Raw genomic sequence first — 18,790 nt, 5'->3', positions numbered from 1 at the left:
AAGACAATAAGCATCCTGATATAGGTTATGTATATACAATGATGTAAAACATATTTCCACATTAGCATGTTGTGAAAGACTGAGAACAAAAGGAAAAAGAAAACGAAAACAAATGAAAATTCTAAGCTTTAATCTGCATTCAGATTTCATAGTTCTTCCTCTGGCTATGGATGGCATTTTTCATCATGCATCACTTGGAATTGTCTTGGATCATTATATTGCTGAGAAGAGCTGTTTATTATCATGGTGATTATTGCACAATGTTGCTGTTACTGTGTATGTGTTAGGAAGAATTTAAATGCTTTAAAAGAGGATGTTATATTTGATCTTAGAAATAATAGGGAGCCATTGTTGTTTCTTGAGTAGGGGGTTGACATAACTAAACCTGTGCTTTAGAAAAAATCACTATAGTAGCTGAGTGGAACATGGACTAGAGAGGAGAAACACATGTAGTGCTTACCACGTGCTAGGCACTGTGTTAATGCATTACAACTGATATCTCATTTGATCATTTTGCAAATAAGGAAACTAAGGCAAAACAGGGTCACATAGCTTATAAATGTCTGAGGTTAAGTTTGAAATCAAGTCTTCCTGACTTCAGGCCAGGTGGTCTATTCACCACCCCACCTAGAAATCACTAAGTGTACTATATTCATTCAATAGTCCAGACAAGAGATTGGGATTGGGGGGGAGGGGATGAATACAAGAAATGACTTAAAGGTAGAAATGACAATTGATTAGATATACAAGATGAGTGAGAATGAGGAATTGAAGATGATGTTACTCTTGCAAATCAGGGTGACTGTGAGCTGGGGAGTCTCTTGGCAACAATACAGAATTGTGGAAGAGGTGAGAGTTTGTTGGAGGAGAGAATGGGTTCAGTTTTGGACACAATGAATATGTGATGTACAAAGGACTTCTGGTTTGAAGTGCCCCAAAGAGTGGGAGTGGAGCTCAGGAGAGAGGCCAAGGCTAAATAGATAGATCTTGGATTCACAGACCCTAAAAGAACTGATTTCCTAAAAGCAAAAACACACTTTCTCTTTGCTCTTTCATTATGTCTGGACTACACCTTGACTTATTGAGGAAAATAACACTTGTTTCTTGGAAGGGTGAGTCTCTTTTCTCTCTTTCAAACCCCACATTCTATGTGTTTGGATAGAAAGCAAAATAAAAGCTAATGTAAGTGCTACATAAGTGCTAATATTAGCTAGCTATTTAATAATTTAATATTAATGTTGATAATTTAATAGTTATTTTAATAATAGCTAGCTATTACTAAAAGAAATCATGGTTGAGTTTCAATGATCTTGTGATGGAGAGAGCCATCTGCCTCCAGAGAGAGCATTATGGAGACTGAATGTGGATCACAACATGGTATTTTCACTCTTTTTGTTATTGTTTGCTTGCATTTTGTTTTCTTTCTCATTTTTTGTTCCTTTTTGGCCTGATTTTTCTTGTGCAGCTTGATAATTGTGGAAGTATATAAACAAGAATTATACATGTTTAACTTATATTGGATTACTTGCCATCTGAGGAGGGGGTGGGAGGAAAGGAGGGAAAAAAAATATGGAACACAAGATTTTTGCAAGAGTGAATGGTGGAAACTACCCATGCATTTGCATTTGTTTTGAAAATAAAAAAAAGCTTTAAAAGAAAGAAATCATGGTTGAATTAGCACCTTTAAGAATCGCTGGCAACTTCCCTAGGCCAGTTCTTGGTTAAGAGCAAGGGGAAACAGAGGGTTGATGGGTCCTGAATGTTTGAATATTCAACCCTCCTGTTGCTTCTGACATTAGCAGTCTTGGTTTGCATCTGGTCAGTGCCATTCTCTGTTCCCATTTTCTGCTGGTCAAGCTCTAGCTCCAGGAATCCTGGAGGATGCTTGGCCTGGTCCCTACTTAGGCTGCTAGAGGTGCTGCTTCTCTTTTGGGCTGGGACTCTTCTCCCTCCTGGTCATGCTGGTTTGTCTAGGGATGTTTCTCACTCCCTCAAGCCACCCAGCATTTGCAGAACTTGGAACAGGAGCAAAGGACCCTCATTGCCTTATAAAGGAGTGTTCTTTATGTATGACCTTCCCTCACAAGACTCTCCATCTCTCAGCTCTGGGCATTTCTTCTGGCTGTCCTATATACCTGGAATGCTCTTGCCCCTCATTTCTTCCTTCTTTCTGGCTTACTTGGCTTCCTTCAAGTTCCAGCTAAAATTCCCCTCTACCAGGAAGCCTTCCCCAGTCCCTCTTAATTCTAGTGCTTTTCTTCTGTAGATTATTTTCTATTATCCTGTATAAAACTTGTTTGTACATCGTTGTTTAAATGCCTTACCTATTAAAATTTAAGTTCCTGGAGGACAGGGATTGCCTTTCTTTATATTCTCAGTACTCTGTATAGTGCTTAGCACATAGTAGGCAGTTAGTAAATGCTTATTTTTGGCAAGTCCTTCCAGCAGATCTGCTAGTCTTCAATGAACACCGAGGCAGCTAAGCACTTTGTGTGTCCATCTTTCATCCAACTCTCACCAGTGGCTCTAAGAAGCTATAGCATGGGCAGCCTTCACAGTCTGGCAGGACCTCTGACAGACAGACTAAACCAGACTGGGGGCAACCAACAAGCCTCAAACCGTTAGTGAGTTAAAGCTTAGCCAGACATCGAGGATGCTAAGGTCGAGCACTGCATCCTGAGCCACCCCAGTAGGTTTCACTTCTATCTTGCCACTAGACTTTGATGTATAGAAGAGAGCGTCAGCTTTGAGCAACTTTGTCTCACTTAAATCAAGATGCACATCAAGGCATCACCCCACAGTGTCACTGATCCTGTGAAATCAAGGATGAATAACTGACTGACTCATCTTCCCCTCTTCCTAATTTCTTAACCTATGTCATCTCTGATTCTTTATTCTCTCTTCCCATATCATTAGTTCCAAATCCTGTCATTTCTATCTTCCTAACATCTCTTGTATGTCTCTCTCTTTCCTCTGACATTATCACCATCCTGGTGAAATATTCTATTGAACTACTGTATAGTCTGCTGCTGGGTGGTCTCCCCATGAGCTGTGGTCCAGCCTTCTGAGCTCATATTGGTCCTATTTGACCACAGCTGGACACACTATTTCAATTCTAATATCATTTGGATCCTCTTTGAGAACTAAGAACCAAACTTTCTACCTCAAATCTTTCCACTTTCTCAAGTCCATGTCACCCCCCATCCCCTCTTTCATTCCATCAGGTTCAACAACTCACTATAATCTCCAGGATCAAATACAAAATCCTCTATTTAGTTTATAAAGCCTTCCATAACTGGCCTCCTTTTTTACCTTTTTCTTAAACTTCTCTCTTTCTTCTCCTCCTCCCCTTTCTTCATATTCAACAATTCAGTGTCACTGGCATCTTTACAGGGTGACCCCAGACATGTTTGCCTCTGTTTCCTTATTTGTAAAATGAGTTAATAATAGCATTCATTTTCCAGAGTGTTTGTGAAAATCAAATGAATTAAGAGTTCTAAAGTGTTTAGCATATAGTATGTGCTTAACAAATAAATATTTGCTATTATCATTTCTTTTTTTCTCTCCAACAGGGTTACATTTTAGAGAAACTGAAAATCTGCTCAATGCCAAAATTTGTACGCTTTTTGCATGACATTGTTCCGATCAAAAAGGACCCTCATCTTGTGGTAACTACACTGTCCTTTGGGAAGATACCAGTGAGGCTATATAAGCCAAAGGCACCATCTGCAAGACCCTATCGAGGGATCATCTTTTTCCATGGAGGCGCCTGCATATTTGGGAGCCTGAGTAAGAAAGGATTTCCCTTCTGCTTAGTAAAGAAACAGAACCTTTTCCCAAGGCTTTGTTCTACTTGTGCAGGTCAAACAGTGAACATGCATGTTCACAGGGATTGGATATTCGATGGTTTTCAAAATCAAGGATTACGCACTCCCTCTCCCCTAAGATTTCAGATTTGACATGTTGGATGTTACAACTCAATTTTAAGCCCTTTTCAAAGAAAAGACCTTTGTTTGTGGGGATAATGAGGATGACCTCTGTCATTACTTCCTAACTCAGTATATGTAGACAATTATGATCTTGTTCATTCATTCCTCCCATGTATTTCTTGAAAATGAGGACAATCCCCCATGGGGCAGAAGGCAATTAAGTCACAAGATCTAAAATACAAGTATTTATGTGCTTTGCCTCTTGGGATCATAGCATTTAGTGTTGAAAGGAACCTTAGGAATCATATCATATAAAGTTCTCAATCTGGGATACTTAAACTTGTTTTAAAAAATATTTTGACAACTGTATTTCAATATAATAGGTTACCTTTGTAATCCTATGTATTTTATTTTATACATTTAAAAATATGATTCTAAGAAGGGGGTACATCGACTTCCACAGACTAGCAAAGGGGTCCAGTACTCTTAAATGGTTAAAAATCCCCGTCTTAGTGTAATTTTTCTCTCCCATTTTACAAAATAGGATCCCTATTTAAGCTTCCAGTAATCAATTCATAAACATAAATTTATGGCCCTACCTTTCACCAAGATAGATAGATCATCTCTGCCAAAGAAGCCGCTGGAACGCCAGTTAGGCAATATCAATAGTTTGAAATCAGTACTTCTTGCAGGTGATAGATAGTTCTGGACTTTGTACCAAGAAAAATAAGCAAATCCTAACCAACACCTCTGGGGCCTCAAAAAACATGAGTTTCCACTCATCAACTCATAGAAAAGTAGAATTCAGTTACAAGGATTGGTAGATTTTCATTTCAAACAACTTTTTAAGTTTTTAAAAACCCAACAAAAACAACCCATTTGTCTGGAATGAACATCAGGTTTAACTGGATATTTTAGGATCATATTAAGAACATCTCAGATAACATAATTGTAAAGAAACGTGAAACATGGAAAGGGTCATGGAAAGAGAGAATGACCCACAGATGTCTCCCCATAGGAAGAGAGCAAATGATGAAATTATGAGCAGATAGAACACACATGCTCTGCACAAGAGTTAAAGCTGGGGCAGATAAGAGAAGCAGCACGGGAGGTGGGCCATGCTGGGAGAGGTAAGTCAGCTACTACTGAAAACTCTTTCTTTTCCAGAGTTATACAACAACCTGTGCTGCTACTTGGCCAGGGAAAGTGACTCCGTGGTTTTATCTGTTGGGTGAGTAACAGGTTTTTTTCTGTAGGTAGGAGGGGTCAGAGCACATATGGAGGGAATAACTTATTAGACATCTGTTCTGGAAAGCAGAAAGAGGCAGGAAGACCTTTAACTAATCCAGGATGGAGAATCCCTGTTTCTTGAAATTATAGAATCATAGGCTTTTAGAGGTGGAAAATATTTACATGGCAACTGAAACCAATCCTTATCCAAAAAAGGAATCCTGACTACAACATGTCTTCCAGGGAGGGATGTGTCATGTACCACCCACCACCTACTGAAGCAAACCATGGCCCTTCTTGAAAATTTGGGTCGTTAAAAACTTTTTCTTGATCTTAAGCCTAAATCTGTCTCTTTCCAATTTCCACCCATTGCTGTGACTTCTGTTCTTTGGGATCAAGCAGGAAAAATTGAACCTCTTTTTCATATGACAGTCTTTCAGATGACTAAAGAGAGCAACTATATCTTCCTAGAGTATATATAGTCAAATCAAACAAACTCTTACATTAGCTTTACCTACCACCTTCCTCCACCCTGCCAAAGAAGTTTGTTTTTAAAATATGTTTTAATCATCACTCTTTAATCTAAAAACTCTCTCTCTCCAGAGGTGGATAACATGTTTCTTCATAAGTCATTAGTATTTTTGTTTGGTCATTGTGTGATCAATCTTTTAAAGTTTATCTTTATAATATAATTGCTATTGTCAAAATTATTCCCCTGAGCCTGCTTATTTTATTTTGGATCAGTTGATAAGTTTTCCAAGATTTTTCTGAAGGTATCCATTTCATCATACAGCACAATAGTATTCCATCCCATTATCGTAATTTATTCAGCTATTCCTCAAGTGATGGGCAATTCCCCAATTCTTTCCTGCCACAAAAAGAACTGCTATAAACACTGTTGTACACATGGGTCCTTTTCCATCTTCTTTGATATTTTTTGTTTGGGGATTTGGACTTAATGGGGTTATTGCTAGAAAAGATATGCATAGTTTTAAATCCCTATGGATATAATTCTAAATTATTCTCCAGAATGTTTGGACTAGTTCACAATTCCAAAAGGCATGAATGTGACTTTTCCCCACATCCTCCCCAGAATTTGTCATTTTCTTTTTCTATCATCTTAATCTGATAGATATGAAGGAGTATTACAGAATTGTTTCAATTTATATTTTCCCTATTACTAGTGATTTAGACCATTTTTATGTGACTATTGTTAGATTTGATGTCTTCTGAGAACTACCTGTTTATATCATTGGACCATTTATCAATTTAGAATAGCCCTTATTTTTACAAATTTGGCTTAGTTTCTAAATATTTCATAAATGAGGCCTTTATCACAAAAAATAAATTGCTGTAAAATTTTTCCTCCCAGCTTCTTGTTTTCCTTCTAAGCTTGGCTGCATTTTGCTTGCACAAAATCTTTTAAAATTTAATGGAATAAAAATTATCCCTTTTACCACCCATGAAGTTCTCTCTTATATCTTGTTTAGTCATGAATTGTTCCCCTGTTCTTAAGACTTGACAGGTAATTTTTTCCATGCTCTACTAATATGCTTATGATATCACTCTTTGCATCTAAACCATGTGCAAATTTTGAGCTTATTTTGGTATATGACTACATATCTAAGCCTAGTTTCTGCCAAATTGATTTCTAGTTTTCCAGAAGAAATATTTAATTTTTGCCCCAATAGCTGGTATCACAGGGTTTATCAACTACGAGGTTAATGTGTTCATTTTGCTTCTGTATGTTATATATCTAATCTATTCCATTAACTAACCACTCTGTTTCTTATCCAGTATCAAATTATTGGGTTTGTATCCAATCTGCATTTTTTTTTGAGGCTTTGCTTGTACATGTTTTCATGTCATTATCTCATTCTGATTTTGTGTCTTGCGTTTCCCTGTCACCACAGTAGTGTTTTATGATTAGATTATTTTTTTGTTGTTCAAACATTTTTACAACCTACTTCTTGACTTGGACTTTTTGTTAGTGTTGGGCTTTGCTCACCTCTGCAGAGGGGATAACATCTGATTTTTATGATCTTCTGCTACTTTTATAATTCAGTGTGAGGACAAATAGTGTTTTTGGTTGCTTCCAAGTGTGATCTAGAAAGGTTTAGTGCCCTCACACAGATAGGACCCCTAGTCCCTGACCACAAATGATCCTCTCTACTGTGTAATTGGCACTATAGAATTTCCAAATGCTCCTGATTGTGCACTAAGTGCGATGACAGAAGATTCCCAGGATCTCATTCTGACAGATGTTCAGTCCCCTTACTGGAGTACTGCCACTCTCTAGGACTATATCTACCATAGGGGCCACTTCTGCTGTGCCATGCTCCTGACCAGAATCTGTTCCATAATCTGCAGACTTCTCTTTTTGCTTCTTAAATTGCTCTGGGCTAGAAAAAATGATGTGCTGAAACTAAAAGTTGGTTTTCCTACTCAGAACTTGGTCTGGTGTTTTCTGTGGTGGTTTTATAGATGGGGAAAGTTTGACAAATGTGAACTTTTACTCTGTCATCTTGAGTAACTCCCCCCCCCCAATAGTTTTTGTTGAGCAGTGAGTTCTTGCCTCAATAACTAAGGTCCTTGAGTTTATCAGACGCTAGTTTATTGTGAGCTCTGGTTTCCATATATTATGTAACTAATTGATTCCACTGATTATATTTCTTAATCATGAGCAAATTATTTTGATGATTATGACTTTATAGTATAGTTTGAAATCTGGCACTTCCTTCTTGTTTTTTTCCCCATTAATTACCTTGATATCTTTGTCCTTTTGTTCCTCCAGATGAATCATGATTCTTTTCTAGCTTTAAAGTAGTCTTTTGATACTTAGATTGGTATGGTAATTAATAAAAGTAAATCAAGTTAGATAATATTGTCATTTTTATTATATCACATTGGCCTTCCCATAAATCTTTCTCCAGTTATTTAGATTTATCTTTATTTGGGTAAAGAGTGCTTTGTAATTATAGTAATATAGTCCCAAGTACTTTATTCATTTCATAGTTATTTAAATGTAATTTCTCTATCTCTTCCTACTGAAATTTTTTGTCAGTATACATAAATGTAGGTGGTTTGTATGGTTTTATTTTATATCCTGCAATTTTATTAAAGTTGTTCATTATTTCAGTTAGTTTTTTAGTTGACTGTCTAAGGTTCTATAAATTAAGTTAGCATGTCATCTGCAAAAAGTGATAGTTTTGTTTCCTCTTCTTATTCCTTTCTTTTCTTTTTCTTGCTTCATTGCTGTAGCTCGAATTTCTAGTATCATGTTGTTGTTGATGAGTCATTTTCAGTTGTTCTGATAAGGGATATTCTTACTTTCACTCACTCTTATTGGAAAGGGTTCTAACTTATGCCCCCCTCAAAAAATTCTGGCTTTTAGTTTTAAAGAGATACTACTTGTTTTAAGGAAAGCTCTATTTATTCATATGCTTTTTTATGTTCGTAACATTCTTTTTTAAGCAGGAAGAGGTGTTGCAGTTTAGGTATCATAACCAAATTTGTATCATAAAAATAATTTCATAAAAACCCCTTCTTTACCTAATTTTTAAATGTTGGAATTAATTCCAATTAATTTCCAGGTCAGCTATTTTTGCTTAAGAGATATCTTATATTTTCTTCCATTTTTTTTTCCAGCTTGTGACTTTTAAAAACCGTTTCTTATTGTCTCATGGTGCCAGTACCAGTTAGGCAGTACCAATTTTCAAATGATTTGTTGCTTGGGAAAGGTCTACTTTTTGTGCCAAACTGTTACTTCCCTTTCCTATTCTTTCTTTCATAAAAGACAGCCAGTGATTCAGTAGATAGAACACTGGGCCAGGAAGCAAAAAAAATCTAAGTTCAAAGCCAGCCTCTGACACTTATGGGCTGAGTGATCCTGGGACAAGTCACGTAACTTTGATTGCCTGACAAAATGGAGAATCCACTGGGGAAGGAAACAACAGACCACTGAACAACAATAGACTATTCCTAGACTCAGTTACAATTAAAAATGTGGAAATCTGTGACATTTCAGAATAACAGAATCATAGCATTCTCTTGCTCTGAATTCTTGCTCTGGTTATTCCACTGCAGGTTTCAGAGAAACATTGCTTCCAAATGCTTCTAAACCTGATCTTTTCTCTGTATGGTGCCCAGGGCCAATACGAAAACTTTTAGGACATAGCCAAAACAGTACTTGGGGAGAAATTAACATCCTTAAAACACATTCATGAATAGAAGAGAGAGAACAGATCAATAAATTAGTCAAGCAACTAAAAAAAAATCTATAAAAACATCAAATTAAATATTTCCAATTAAACCCCAAACTCTTAATGAAGTGGTGGGAAATAAGCAAATGAAATAAAACTTATTTTCATAAGCAAAACAAATCTAAATCAAAATTATAATTAAAGTTTAGTAAAATTTAAAGTAAAAAATCATTGAATTAATATATAAAACTAGGAGCTGTTTTTGAAAAAGCTAATAAATATATCAAAAATTAGCCAACTTGATTTAGAAAAAAAGAAAGAAGTCAAATTACTAGTACCAAAAATGAAAAAAAGATGAATTCACAAACAATGAAGAAGAAATAAAAGAAATTGTAGGAACTATTTTACCCAATCATGTGTCAATAAAACTGACAATCTAAGTGAAACAGATAAATATTTGTAAAACTATAGCGCCAAGATGAGCAGAACACAAAATCTTATCTTAGGGGGAAAAAATCGAGCTAAGTAAGTCATAAATGAACTCCTATAGAAAAAAGAAGTATAAAGTCAGATGAACTTAAAAATGAATTCTATTAGATACTTGAAATATGTTTAATTATAAAACTATATAAACTGTCTGAAAAAAATAACAGAAGGAATACCACAATATTTTTCTTATGATACGAATATGGGTCTAGATACCTGAACTTGGGAAAGAAAAAAAATAATGAAAACTATAAACTAATATCCCTAATGAATACTAATGGAAAAATTTTAAATAAAATATTAGGAAAGAGACTATAACAATATGACCTAAAGATTATGCATTATAACTAGGTTGGTTTTGCATCAAGAATGCAGAACTATTTTTATATTGGGAAAACTCTAAATATAACCAACCACATTAGTAACCAGAATAACAAAAATCATGATTATAATCACAGATCAGAAAAAGTTATAATGTTCATTTGTGTTGAAAACCTCAAAAACTATAGGAATAAATATATCTTTCCTTAATATAAATAGTACCCTATATAAATATAAATATTATAATTTATAAATATATACTTTTTATACATAAATATAAATAATAGTATAAATGGTGTCCTATGTAAATATGAATATTTCCTTAATATAAATAGTATCTAAATAAAATTAGGATTTAGGATTATCTATACTATATATATACTAGAGGATTTTCTAATAAGATTGAATTAAGAATGAATGCAAGAATGTCCATTATTACTATTACTATTTGATATAGTTCAACAAATAATAGCTATAAGAAGAAAAGAATAATAAATTGAAGTAATAATAACAGGCAAAGAAGAAACAAAATAATCACTGTTTTAAGTGAACATGACCAGTGAAGTAATTTGTATGACTATACATCATTTGGAGGGGAAGAAGTAGGAAGGAGAGAATGTAGATCTGAAAATAAAATGAAATTTAATTTTAAAAATGCATGGATAATTGAAGTTCCTCATGCCTCTAAAAAGTCTACTGGATTTTTTTTCTCTCTTTCTTGAATTCATTCATTTGCTTTTTCTGCCAGATGGTCATCTGAATTCTTCAATAAAAATATCACTTTTGCTTATCACACCCTTTATCTTCACTCCAAAGCTAGGACCACATTGTGTTTCTGATGCTTACCTATAGTGTTCTCTGCTGCAGTTTTCTTGGGGTCTCTGGGAGCAGCCTTCATTTCAGTTCAGTAATCACCACATGAGTAGCCAGGGGTTAAAGTCCAAATCCTTTATTGTTTCTTTCAAAGTCTTGTCTCCTTTCCTGGGATCCGGTTAGCTTTCTTAGAGGCCTATCTCTCTCTCCTTGGTTCTGAGAGCTTGAGCTCCTGCCTCCAGTCCTTTGTGTTCTCTGCCTCTGCCAGCTTCTTGAGGTCCTCCTGAATGTGTCGTGCTTTCTGTGGGGGGGAGGCAGGAGGACCACCACCAATTCTGATTCTGGCTGAGTTTGTCTGAGCTTATATGCTCTCTTATCATAAGTGTGAATCTTGTGGAACTTTAGTAAGTACTAAGTACATGTACTGAACTACCATTGTCTTTATCAATTCCACTGACTTGTAAGAATCTTTGTTTCAGAGTTCTGGCTCATAACACTTACCACTTCTGATGCTCCATAGGTCTCAGTTTCCTCATTTAAAAATTAAAGAAATGTCCTAAATGACCTCTGGGGTTACTTCCAACTCTGACATGATCCTAACATCCTAAGCATGCTCTCTATATTATTTCTTATCTTATCTTGTCTTAGCTTAGCTCTGGTTCCCAGGTTTTCTCATATAAATATGTTTTCTTAAAATACAATGCTACTATCTATTTTGTTTCTATTGGGGCAAAAAAAGAAGACATAGCCTTCTAGAACTATATTTTATCCATGAATACCTTCCACAAAGTTATAAATTTTAAGTCACTACTTCTTTATTTGCCTCTTCCCATGTATCAAATACAAGTAATTCTTGTTAACAGAATGATGCACTATATATAGCATACTGGAAAGAACATTTGGATTTGAAGTTAGTATTTGGCGCTCCTATTTCCTAGCTATGTAACCTTGATGTAGAGATTTAGGGTTAATGTTAATGTTAAGACATTTTCTGGGTCATAGGTCCTTTAGTAAATTTGATGAATTTTATTGACGCCTCAGAACAATGTTTTTGGATGCATTAATAATATTCTTTTCTTAAGATTACAAAAAAATACATGAAAATAGTTATTATAATTTTTTTTCTGTGCATATCTTTTGATCCAGCAGTGTCTCTACTATGTTTGAATCCCAAACAGATCATAAAAGAGGGAAAAGAATCCATATGTGCAATAATGTTTATAGCAGCCCTTTTTGTAGTGGCAAGGAATTAGAGACTGAATTAGAGACTGAATAGTCTATGAGTTGGGGAATGGCTGAATAAGCTATGGTATATGGATGCTATAGAACATTATTGTTGAATTCTATAAGAAATGATGAGCAAGATGATTTCTGAAAAGCCTGGAAAGACTTCCATGAACTTATGCTGTGTAAAGTGAGCAGAACCAGGAAAACATTGTATGCAATAACAGCAAGATTATATGATGTACATGGCTCTTCTCAACAATGAGGTGATTCAGGTTAATTCCAATAAATTTGTGATGGAGAGAGCCATCTACATCTAAAAGTGTGTAGGGACTGAATGTGGATCACAACATAATATTTTCACCTTTTGTGGTTGTTGTTGGTTTGCTTGATTTTCTTTCCCTTTTGATTTGATATTTTTTGTACAGCATGATAAATAGGGAAATATGTTTAGAAGAATATTGTATATGTTTAACTTAAATTGGGCTGCTTGTTCTTTTGGGGAGGGAAGGAGAGAGGAAGGAGAGAAAAATTGGAAAACAAGATTTTGCAAAGGTAGATGTTGAAAACTGTATGTATTTGGAAAAATAAAATACTATTATAATAAAAAAAGTACGTAAAAGAAAAAAATTAAGAGTTCATGGATCTCAGATTAAAATTTTTACTCTTGCTTTAGAGTGAATCACTAACTCTCTCTGGGCCTCATTTTTTTCCTTTGTAAAATCAAGTTGGCAATCTCAATGGCCTTTTCTGGCTCTGACAATCTATGGTAGAACAAAACATTTTTAACTAGAACCTTAAACATAAGTGAAACTGGTTTTATGTCAAGGTATAATCAATCCCATTTATCTCTTGATTCCTCTTTAGTTACCGTATGGTTCCTGACCACAAGTATCCCTCTGCAATGAATGACTGCGTAACTGCTACAGTCCACTTTCTGAGAACTCTGGACACTTATGGGGTGGATCCATCTCGGCTCATCCTCTGTGGAGACAGTGCTGGAGCGACAAGTGCAACTTCTATTTGCCAAATGCTTGTGACCCAACCAGATCTCCCTAAGATACAAGCACAAATTCTGATCTACCCCTATGTCCAGGGATTTAATTTCCAGCTGCCTTCATATCAACAGAACAAAAATGTCCCATTCCTTACCTCAAATAATCTTAGTACTTATATGTCCCTTTATCTTGATTTCCACCCAATTTGGAAATCCACTATTATGCAAAATGCTCATGTGCCTCCTGAGATGTGGAAGAAGTATGGGGAAATAATTAGTGCCAACAACATTCCTAAGAGGTTCAAAGAGAGAGGCTACCAACCCATGTCACCTGGTCCTTTTAATGAAGATGCTTACTTGGAAAGCAAAATGTTGTTAGAGCCAAAAAATTCACCCCTAATTGCTGACGATGACATCATTGCCCAACTCCCCCAAACCCTGCTCGTGAGCTGTGAGTTTGATATCCTACGGGATGATGCCCTGTTGTACAAGAAGAGGCTGGAGGACCAGGGGGTGTCTGTGAGCTGGCACCACATGGAAGAGGGTTTTCATGGAGTGCTTGTCAGCTTTAAGCAAATGTGTTTTTATTTCCCCTGCTCCTTAAAAATTTTGAATATTGTTATTTCTTTTATAAAGGAACTGTGAACCTCACTCCCAGGACTTTCAGGAAAGAAAGGCTAGGGTGGACTCTATTTAAAACTAGGGGTGCTGTCGAGTTTTATTTTACGGATTTAGGAAACAGGGCAGGCTCTGGGCTGAGGAGAAGAGCTTGGGAGATTGACCTGCCATAGATTCAAGAATGACAAAACAGTTTCTGATGGATAAATAGCTAAAGGTTTGAAGTAGTGCTTAATCACAGACATGGTGGTGGGGAGACCAGGCAGGTTAAGCCTTATGTTATCTTTTCTGTCTTTATTAGTTATGTGGCCCATTCATATTGAGGGTACCCTAAGATGAATTGTGAGTGTGCAAATGAAAGGGCTCAGGCCTGACTGGAACACCTCTCTTCACTATCTGAACTCCTAGTGGCTGGGAATAAGAGTGACAAAAGGGCCTGTGATTGAGACTTGACAATATCATGTGGTTTTCTGTAACCAGCTTGGAAGGAGGAAAGAAGGCATTTCTCTTTGTCTCAGAAATGGGTTTATACTGGCTAAAAGAGATCAAAGGAAGAGGAAAAGGGGCCACAGGTACAGAAATATTTTCCCCCCCCAGCCCCCCCACCCCAGGCTGGGGTTAAGTGACTTGCCCAGGGTCACACAGCTAGGAAGTGTTAAGTGTCTGAGATCAGATTTGAACTTGATCCTCCTGAATTTAAGGCTGGTGCTCTATCCACTGCGCCACCTAGCTGCCCCTCAGAAATATTCTTTTAAAATAGAAAAAACTGGAGTTAAAGGGAGTTCCCAGCAATTAGCAATTGCTGAACCAATTATAGTGTGTAAATATAATGGATTACTATTGTGATGGAAGCAATGACAAAAGGGAGAGTTTCAAAGAAACTTGGGAAAATGTATATGAATCAGTGAAGGCCAAATGAGTAAAATCAAAACAATTTCTCCTATAACAACATTTTAATATACAATAACATTATAAAGAAAAAAAATGGAAAGATAAGAACCTTGATCAATCCAATGACCAGCCATAATTTCAGAGAACTAGTGATAAAGCCTGCTATTTGAGGGTTAAGATGTAGACATTTATATATCTGGATATGGTCAATGGGGGAATTTGTTTGCTTAACTATGCATTTTTGTTGCAAGGCTATTGTTTCAATGGGGGGTAAGGTTAAGAATGGATGGCAGAGTTAGGGTTGTCTCAAAAAATAAATAACAAAGAAAGAAAAAAGAGTCATTGAAACATTAAAAAAAAATAGGGGGAAGGGCAAAGCTAGTTGGCAAGTGGATAGAGCACTACTCCTGGAGTCAGGAGGATCTAAGTTCAAATCCAGCCTCATATACGTGCCACTTAACCTTGGTTGCCTTGCAAAAAAAAAAAAAAAAAAAAAAAAAAAAATTAAATAATTTTTAAAAATCCATACGGAAGAAAAGAAGAAAAACAAGAATGAGTCATAGATAAGGAGGCTGACTTTGCAGTTACATGTTTAATATATTATATAGATAAACTGAATATAAATTTGCAGTTTTACATATAATTCTCTTTTGCTCTGCTCCATATTTGGAAATGCTCACTTTATTTGGTTTGTTAAGCGCTGAATTATTTTTAAATCCCTAAAGTAAAGAAAAACGACATTTGAAGTTATCAAGGATGAGAGACAAGATAATTACTTCTATATCTTCTAGATTAAATTGGATATATTCTACATGTATGTATATCGATGAGTGTGAAGATGTGAAAATATAGGGAATTACTCTCTATTACACTGGGATCCAAGGTACACACAGAATTCAGAGGAAAGGAAGAGAAAGGTAAAAAGGGAAGATATCTACTCAAGGGCATGATAGAAAAGTCCAAAGGAAGGCAACTGAGAGGAAAATGAAAAATGGGTATGAAACTCTGAATATAATGTCAGGGCATGGATAATCCAGAAGGCAAAGAAGCTAGGACTAAAACCAAGAATCACCTATCTGGTGAAATTGAGCATAACACTTCAAGAGAAAAACAATAGTCATTCAACAAAATAGAAAGATTTCAAGCTTTCAAAAGGAGAAGGCCAGAGCTGAACAACAACAAAAAAAGTGATCTCCAATAACAAGACTCAAAAATAAAGCTTAAAGATATAAAAAGGAAAAAAAAAACCATAAGGGATTCAATAAAGCTAACCTGTTTATATCACTATACAGGAAGATAATATTTGTAATTCCTAAGAATTATAGTGGCTATATAGAGAGAAACGAGTTAAACTTATAAGAATACAAGTTGCTTTCAATTCCTGACAGCTGTGGCTATCTTCGGCAATGAGAGGATCCAAATCAGTTCCAATTGATTAGTGATGAACAGAATCAGCTATACCCAAAGAAAGAACACTGGGAAATGAGTGTGGAGCACAACATAACATTTGTACTCTTTTTATTGTTGTTTGCTTGCATTTTTGTTTTTCTTCCCAGGTTATTTTTTTTTTTTTTTTTTTTTTAATTTTTTATTTTATTTTATTTTATTTTATTTTTTTTTTTTTTTTGATCTAATCTTAGTATGTGGTGTTAAATGTGGGTCCATGCCTAGTTTCTGCCATACTAATTTCCAGTTTTCCCAGCAGTTTTTGTCAAATAATGAATTCTTATCCCAAAATTGGGGATCTTTGGGTTTGTCAAAGATTAGATTGCTATTTTTATTCACTATCTTGTCCTGTGAACCTAACCTATGCCACTGATCAACTAGTCTATTTCTTAGCCAATACCAAATGGTTTTGGTGACTGTTGCTTTATAATATAGCTTTAAATCAGGTACACTTAGACCACCTTCCTCTGACTTTTTTTTCATTAGTTCCCTTGCAATTCTCGACCTTTTATTCTTCCATATGAATTTTGTTGTTATTTTTTCTAGGTCATTAAAATAGTTTCTTGGGAGTCTGATTGGTATAGCACTAAATAAATAGATTAGTTTGGGGAGTATTGTCATCTTTATTATATTCGCTCGGCCTATCCAAGAACATTGAATGTCTTTCCAATTATTTAAATCTGACTTTATTTTTGTGGCAAGTGTTTTGTAATTTTGCTCATATAATTCCTGACTCTCCTTTGGTAGATATATTCCCAAATATTTGATACTATCGACTGTTATTTTGAATGGAATTTCTCTTTGTATCTCTTGCTGTTGGATTGTGTTGGTAATGTATAAAAATCCTGAGGATTTATGTGGATTTATTTTGTATCCTGCGACTTTGCTAAAATTCTGAATTATTTCTAATAGCTTTTTAGCAGAGTCTTTGGGGTTCTCTAAGTATACCATCATGTCATCCTTCCCAGGTTATTTTTACCTTCTTTCTAAATTCGATTTTTCTCATGCAACAAGATAACTATAAATATGCATACAAATATTGTATTTAACATATACTTTAACATGTTTAACTTGTATGGGACTGCATGACATCTAGGGAAGGGGGTGGAGGGAAGAAGGGGAAAAGTTGGACTAGAAGTGTTTACAAGGGTCAATGTTGAAAAATTACCCGTGCATATGTTTTGTCAATAAAAAGCTATAATACTACTAATAAAAAGCATATAAGTTGCTCTGCAACTGATAAATGCTCAAAGGATATGAGCAGATAATTTTCAGATGAATAAATCAAAGCCATTTCTAATCATATGAAAAAGTGCTCTAAATCATTATTGATTAGAGAAATGAAAATTTAAAACAACTCTGAGGTATTGCTTCACATACACATAGCCTTCAGATTGGCTAAAATGACAGGAAAAGATAATGATAAGTATTGGAGGGGATTTGGGAAAACTGGGACACAAATGTGTTGTTGATAGAGTTGCAAAATGATACAACCATTCTAGAAAGCAATTTGGAACTATGTCCAAAGGATTATAAAACTCTGTATCCTTTGTTTCAGCAGTGTTCTGAATCTCAAAGAGATCATAAAAGAGGAAAAAGGACCCACAGATACAAAGATGTTTGTAGCAACCCTTTTTGTGGTGGCAAAGCATTAGAAAATGAATGGATGTCCAACAACTGGGGAATGCCTGAATTAATTATGGTATGTGAATATAATGGAATATTATTGTCCTTTAAGAAATGATGAGTAGGCTAATTTCAGAAAATTCTGGAAATACTTAAATGAACTGGTGCTGAGTGAAGCAAGCAGAATCAGGAAAACATTATACAAAGTAACAACAAGATTATGTGATGCTCAACTATGAAGTATTTGGCTCTTCTCAGCAATGTGGCAATTCAAGGCAATTCTAACAAACTTGGGATGCAAAATGCCATTTGCTTCCAAAGACAGAATTATGGAGACTGAATATGGATCAAAGAATTGTGTTTTTATTTTTTGCTTGTTTTCTTTCCTTCTCAGATTTTTCCTCCCTTTTGGTCTGATTTTTCTTGCACAACATGACAAATATGGAAATATGTTTAAAAGAATTGCACATATTTAACTGATATCAGATTACTTGCTGTCTTGGGGAGGGAGAAGACAAGGTAGAAAGGGAGAAACATTGGGAACACAGAATCTTACAAAAATGAATATTGAAAACTATTTTAACATGTATTTGGAAAATAAAATGCTATTGTAAATTTAAAAAAAGATCCAGCAAAATTATATCCAGAAAAATTAGGTATAATTCTGAAGGACATTCAACAAATTGCCAGACTTTTAGGATTTGGTTGCAAAAAATTCTGGACTTAATAGAAAATTTTACACATAAGAAATATAAAATTAACATCAACCACTAATTTCAAGAGACTCATTAAGAACAAATTATTTATGTTCTTTCCATGGAAATGTAAATCATATGTATAAAGTTGTCATTAATATTTGGGTAGTTCAAAAGGAAGACTAGGTAGAGCTGAGTATAATGTGATTCTAAAAAGTAAAACTGTAGGGAAAGATAAAAACAGTAATTATGTCATACAAGTGAGGTTTGAAAGCAATAATGAACACAGAGGAATTAGGTGAGGAAGGAGGA

General features: G+C 35.2%; 1 protein-coding gene across 1 annotated transcript in view; it reads left to right on the top strand.

Annotated features, from left to right (window-relative positions):
• The window catches only part of AADACL4 (arylacetamide deacetylase like 4), a 76,312-nt gene extending 61,245 nt beyond the window's left edge, over nucleotides 1–15,067 (top strand). Inside the window, exons 4-6 of the mRNA XM_074297637.1 lie at nucleotides 3,573–3,789; nucleotides 5,097–5,160; nucleotides 13,073–15,067. Of these exons, the coding sequence (XP_074153738.1) occupies nucleotides 3,573–3,789; nucleotides 5,097–5,160; nucleotides 13,073–13,847 (1,056 nt within the window). The 3' untranslated portion in view covers nucleotides 13,848–15,067. The remainder of the gene's footprint in view (nucleotides 1–3,572; nucleotides 3,790–5,096; nucleotides 5,161–13,072) is intronic.
• Nucleotides 15,068–18,790: the final 3,723 nt, after the last annotated feature.

This window comes from Sminthopsis crassicaudata, chromosome 3, assembly GCF_048593235.1.
Source record: "Sminthopsis crassicaudata isolate SCR6 chromosome 3, ASM4859323v1, whole genome shotgun sequence".
Lineage (NCBI taxonomy): Eukaryota > Metazoa > Chordata > Mammalia > Dasyuromorphia > Dasyuridae > Sminthopsis > Sminthopsis crassicaudata.
Note: the sequence above shows the minus strand (reverse complement) of the source record. Positions and strands in the feature narration are given on the sequence as shown.